Source organism: Girardinichthys multiradiatus, chromosome 3 (assembly GCF_021462225.1).
Source record: "Girardinichthys multiradiatus isolate DD_20200921_A chromosome 3, DD_fGirMul_XY1, whole genome shotgun sequence".
Classification (NCBI taxonomy): Eukaryota; Metazoa; Chordata; class Actinopteri; order Cyprinodontiformes; family Goodeidae; genus Girardinichthys; species Girardinichthys multiradiatus.
In genome coordinates, this window is record NC_061796.1 from 7,461,970 (window position 1) to 7,468,306 (window position 6,337).

General features: G+C 38.0%; 1 protein-coding gene across 2 annotated transcripts; it reads right to left on the minus strand.

Moving 5' to 3' along the window:
- Positions 1–2,971: 2,971 nt before the first annotated feature.
- stmn1b (stathmin 1b) lies at positions 2,972–6,044 on the minus strand. Of its 2 annotated transcripts, none has more exons than XM_047361377.1 (5): positions 5,926–6,044; positions 4,391–4,430; positions 3,914–4,086; positions 3,611–3,802; positions 2,972–3,517 (listed from the first exon to the last, which is right to left on the minus strand). In XM_047361377.1, the coding sequence occupies exons 2-5, from the start codon at positions 4,404–4,406 to the stop codon at positions 3,458–3,460; spliced, it is 441 nt and encodes a 146-aa protein (XP_047217333.1). In that variant the 5' UTR covers positions 4,407–4,430; positions 5,926–6,044; the 3' UTR covers positions 2,972–3,457. The 2 variants fall into 2 exon arrangements, with proteins under 2 accessions (XP_047217333.1, XP_047217334.1); XM_047361378.1 differs by having other exon boundaries at positions 4,391–4,433; positions 5,926–6,040.
- Between the last annotated feature and the right edge of the window lie 293 nt (positions 6,045–6,337).

Here is a 6,337-nt window from a genome sequence, read left to right on the forward strand (position 1 = left end):
TCCATTCCCTTAGCTCTCAGCAGTCATGACTTTATGGGATTCTTCTTAAATAAAATTGATTCTATTAAATATAAAATCTTTGACATACTCCCGAAGATGATTACTTCATCCTCAGCAAGTGAGACAACATTGGAAGTAACTGTAGAACCTGATCTGTGTTTGGACTGTTTGATCCTGTGGAGCTTCCTGAGTTATCAGAAATATTAGCTTCATCTAAACCTTCAACTCGTTTGTTAGACCCAATCCCAACCAAATTATTTAAGGAAGTGTTCCCTCTGATTACCAGCCCCATTTTAAGTATGATTAACCTATCCTTCGTAAATGGATATGTACCACAAGCTTTTAAGTTAGCTGTAATTAAACCTTTACTTAAGAAACCTTCGCTTGATCGAGATGACTTGAAAAATTACAGACCTATATCCAATCTTCCATTCTTATCTAAAATTCTTGAGAAAATAGTTGCTAATCAAATGTGTGAGCATTTACACAGCAATGACCTGTTTGAAGAGTTTGAGTCAGGCTTCCGAGGTCATCATAGCACTGAAACAGCTCTGCTGTAGGGATCAGGGGAACAGCGCTAGGCTGGTTTAAATTTTATCTGTCTGACAGATTCCAGTTTGTTCATGTAAATGATAAATCATCTTCAAACTCCAGGGTTAATTGTGGAGTACCACAGGGTTCAGTACTTGGGCCAATTCTCTTTACTATATATATGCTTCCAATAGGTCAAATTATCAGGCAGCATGGGATAAATTTTCACTTTACGCTGATGATACTCAGCTTTACTTATCCATAAATCCTGATGAGCCCAACCAGTTCGATAGACTACAACCATGTCTTGAAGATATAAAAACTTGGATGACTTTAAATTTTCTGTTTCAAAATTCAGACAAGACAGAAGTTGTCGTCTTTGTACCGGAGTCTTTGAAAAAGAAACTAGTCACTTAACCTGGATGGCATTAAATTGACCTCCAATAATAAAGTTAAAAACCTTAGTGTTATTTTTGACCAGGACATGTCATTTAAATCCTATATTAAACAGGTTTCTAGGATTTCCTTCTTTCACCAACATTGCCAAAATTAGAAATATCCTATCCAGGAGTGACGCTGAAAAACTAGTCCATGCATTTGTTACTTCAAGGCTGGACTATTGTAATTCTTTACTATCAGGATGTCCACAAAATGCAGTTAAAAGCCTTCAGCTGATTCAAAATGCTGCAGCAAGAGTTCTGATTAAAATTAAAAAGGGAGATCATATTTCCCAAACTTTAGCTTCCCTTCATTGGCTCCCTGTTAAATCCAGAATAGAATTTAAAATTCTCCTCCTCACATGATTTAGCTCCATCATACATCAGAGATCTGATGGTTCCATATGTTCCTAACAGAGCACTTCGTTCTCAGACTGCAGGTTTACTGGTGGTTCCTAGAGTCTCTAGAAGTAGAATGGGAGGAAGATCCTTTAGTTATCAGGCTCCACTCTTGTGGAACCAGCTCCCAGTTTTAGTCCGTGAGGCAGACACCCTGTCTACTTTTAAGGCTAGGCTTAAAGCTTTCCTTTTTGATAAAGCTTATAGTTAGAGTGGCTTAGGTTATCCTGAGCTATCTTCCTTATTTTTACCTCTGTCTTCTTCCCTCCCTGTTGGATGGAGTAAAGGGGAGTCAGGTTTAGCCTAAACCGGCTCAGTTATGGTTGAGGTGCAAACACACCCTCCATTTCTGCTACCTGTATGACCCCTTCTCTTTTCCAATGGTTATAATCAGTCTGACAGAGAGAGGTATCCCAATCCTTGTGGTTTTTAGTATAACAATGACCATCAGTGGGAACCTTTGTGGGGTGCCTTGAGACGACATTGTTGTAAATAAGCGCCGTTTAACTAAATAATCTGAACTGAAACTATCTGTGTAGTTATGCTGCTATAGGCTTAGGCTGCTGGAGGACATAATGACCACTTTCACCCTCTTCGCTACATTCTCACACTACTCTCCAATTTTGCATTATTTGCTGTTTTTTCAGCTTCTAACTTTATGTTCTCTCTCTTTTCTCTTCCTAGAAGCTACACCTGGCCTGACTTTGTGTCTACCTGTGACAACTTTCTGGAGAGGGGCATCGTCCAAGCTTCTGCTGGCAACAACTTAATGCTCACCTTCTACCGATGATCCACATAGCCCTGTCTTTCAGTGTTTAACCCTTTCTCTCTCCTAGACATGGCGATTGACTGAGCTTTTACTGTGACTAACTCTATGTGCTCTCTTTCAGACTCTAACCTTGAAAACTGGCTCAGAGTTTCTAGGTGAAACAACTAAAGGAGCTACATCCATTAACATTTACTTTTCCTTCCCATAGAAAGTACTCCTGGATCAGTGCTTCTTTGTTCTCTTTGTGTCTCTGCTCTGTTCTCTCAAACCCCCAGTCGGTCGTGGCAGATGGCCGCTCACACTGAGCCTGGTTCTGCTGGAGGTTTCTTCCTGTTAAAAAGGAGTTTTTCCTCTCCACTGTCGCTATATACATGCTCAGTATGAGGTGCTGCAAAGTCAACACCAGTGACTGTCCACTGTCTCTACATGCTCATCCAGGAGGAGTGAATGCTGCAAGTCACTGACTGGATGCAATCTGCTGGGTTCTTTAGACAGAAAAACTTTTTATCCAATTCGAATAAATAACTAAATCTGACTGCACTGTTCAATGGTTAGGATTAATTGGAATGTATGTAGCTGACTGTTGTGAAGTGCCTTGAGACGACATGTGTTGTGAATTGGCGCTTTATAAATAAACTGAATTGAATTTGTTCTCAGACTATAAAATCAAAATTAAGTCAGAAAATGACAAAAATGCTGTTTACTTGTAATAAAAACAAACCAACAATAAAACAAATTAGGTCATAAATGGTTTTTCCTCTCCCTAGTTTAAGAAATTAATCCTGAAACGCCCCAAATAATAAATTAATAACTTATGGCGACCACAAGGCGTCAGTATTGTCAACGTGTTTATTAACGGTTGTGTAACAGTTTTCAGCTCCATAAAGATTTTACAACCTGTTCAGCTGTTATGGAAAAACATTAAAAATACAAAAATAATATTTCATTCAGACTTTGTGAGTTGAAAGACGTGGGTAGTCCTGTAAAAACTAAAATGTCTGGTTGGTTTAACCCTTGTATTGTCATCAGTTCAGATATTCAGCATTGGATATACAGCAACAGTCTGAAAAAGTCTTTTTTTTTTTTTACATTGTCATGTATAACAACCAAATTATTACAAGCAACTACCTTTATAAAAATACAATGTAATCAGCTGCCAAACACAACTCCAGAGCAAAATAAAAATCAGAACACATGTAAAACTAACCAGAACAGTCTACAGCCTAAAAACAACTAGCATTATTAAGATCTTAGAAGGTTTTCAGATTGCTAGCTTGTACCTTTGGACATGCAAAAACCGTTAACCAAGAGCAGGAACGGGTTAGTCCTCAGTTTCTTTTATTGCCTCCTTGTTCTTCCTCACCTCCTGAAGCTTCTTATCCTGTTAAGAATTTAAAAACAACAACAATCACATTAGTGTGTGCATTTTTACGGAGTTTTACAGGAGAATATAGATACAGGATCAGGGTATTACCTTCTCCTTGAATTTCTCGTTGAGAGCTGCCATCCGGGCGGTGCGGTTCTCTTTGTTCGCCTCCATCTTCTGATTGAGTTTCTCTTGCGCCTGCTTGCTGAAATTGCAGCTTTCTTCTATGGCCTTCTGGATGACCTCCTTCTCATGCTCTCGTTTTTCAGCCAAATGTTTGAGAAATTCAGCTTCTTGGCTCTAACAGGAAGACAGAAGAAGCCCTTTGTTGTAAGTTAACACCGTATAATTGCTAAATCATTTCGCCATACTATTAGCCATTAAATGTTTTTTTTGTTTTGTTTTTTATACCCTGCGTCTTTCCTCTGCAGCTTCCAGTTTCTTCTTAATTTCATCAAGAGATGTTTCCTTTTTCCTGTTGGGGGACAACAGGAACACTGCCTTGGCATCAGGGGTCGAGGGGCTCAGGATGACCTCAAACGCGTGACCCGACGCACGCTTGTTCAGCTCCTTCACTTGAATGTCTGTAAAACAGGAACTTCATTTAGTGCTCAGTTGATCAACTTATAGCAAATCTGTTATGTAGAAACTACGCTTGACTGTAAACTGATTTACTTATGAAATTTAGTTTTACTTTATTATTTACTTTTAATTTATAAACTGACAGATTATCAAAACGTTGTTCAGTTGAACTATATAAACTAATATGCTTTGTTTCCCAAATTCAGATTTGCCGTCAAAACCTAAAAGCCAATCTTAAAAAGATTTTAGAAAATGCTGTTGTAAACAAAGTCCACTAATGAGTGCATTTCAGTAGCTTACACTTACCGTCACAATTTGCCATTTTTGCAGATTGTCTTTTAAAATCCTGCTGAAAACAAAGACAAAAAAACGGAAAATTTAAATCTGGCTATCCATTTGAAGCTGAGCACTCACTTGAGCTGAACTAAAGCTCTGTCTTTATGAGAAAGCTCTTATCTAACAGCAAGGCATGCAAGCCTTTCTAACTTTAGACTCAAATCACCCCTGGTTCTGACTCCAAGGTTCCACTGGTGGTGCTTCGGTTACTTGTAGTAGTACTCGGAAGTACTACTACAAGTGGCCACATATGCTGGTGGCCACATATGCTATTTTCTATTTACTTTTGAAATCAGAACTAAAATGTGGGAATATTCCAGGTCAATGGTTTTGTTTTTATTGATACATTAAGCACTAGTAGCGATTCAGTTAATTTTTCCAACTTTAAATGCAATAAAACATAGAAATTTCCAACTTCTAGCTAAAAGCAGAACATATTACTAAACTACATCTTTCAACCAATTAATGGACAGAATTTTTCCATTATGATTTTTACTTTTTTTTTTGCAGGCGAATAACAGAAAACATTCAACTACTTGATATTATCATAAAATCCATTGTGTTAATTACATAGTAAAACATATTTAGTTAACGACTGCTATTATGACAAATACGTCTGGGCTGTAATTATGAAACGTTTATGCAATGTTTCAATATGTATGTGTATCACATGAAGGAAAAAGTCAACTAATTTTAAAAAAATATCGACAGAAAGCTGAGTGAGGGAGTCTGTGTATAATATAAAGAAAATGTATATTAAAAAGTAAACTACTACAAAATTACAAGCTGAAGTCACAGAATGACATTAATCATCAAACAGAACATGTTCTCTGCCTCTCCAATACCACAGCCTTTAGCTAAAAGTGTGCACACAATTGCTCCACAGAGAAACAGGGGTTAAAAGCTGAGCCCCGCAGCCTCATTTGTCAAAAATGGCGGGGAGGGGCAACAGAACTGCTACTAGTCCTTGTTGTGTGTATAACAAAACACTGCTTGAGACAGAGTTTGTAATACCCAATATATATATATATATATATATATATATATATATATATATAGAGAGAGAGAGAGAGATTTGTGATACTGAAAATAGGAAGACTTTTAAAGCAACTACAAATCAATTAGGTTCCTTGGACAGCATAATGTAATTGCATATTTAAACCTTACCTAACAGAGGAACAAAACCAACGCGTCACTAAGTCCATTTTTTAAACTAGCTTATTGACTTTACACGGTCAGAAACTGAGAATGTATTCAATGTAACAAAGGTTTATGCTATTTTCAACGTTTTTTTAATTTTTTTTTTTACTTCATATCCTGAAAGTCTGCTGCTGAACAACGGCTTTAACAGTAACAACTTCATTACAAAAAGGTGACTTTAAAGACGCTTAGGAAAGCCCCAAAACACGGAATAAACGGTCAACATTTAGCATTAATGCTGCCAAAGCTTTCCTGGGCGCTCATAGACTCAGAGAATACAACTGAATGAGAGCAACTGTTCTCACCGTCAAGTGCAGCTCGGCTTGAAGAGCGGACCTTTTCACTACCTTTGTGTTTCTACTCAAACCGCCAACATCTGCATCTTCGCGCACAAACCCCCTGAACCGTCAACGTCACCGCTGATGAGGGTATTTCATTGGTCCAAATGAACCAATCACCGCTGTTTCAAATGCGAGCGCGCCAGCAGGAAGGCGAAAGCAGCCCAGGCGTGCAAGAAGGCATCCTGCAGAGAAAAGAAATGGCTCCAATGTTTGTAAACTTGAACACAACACTCCCATGTATAAAGGTAAATGTAGAGTCTGTAAGTGTTCCACTAACATGAGGCTTCTGGTTAGAGTTGTTTAAAACGAGATAGCAATGTTTTCCTGAATCAGAGCCATGTTTAACCATTTGTTGAATAAAATGAACAAAGCTCTG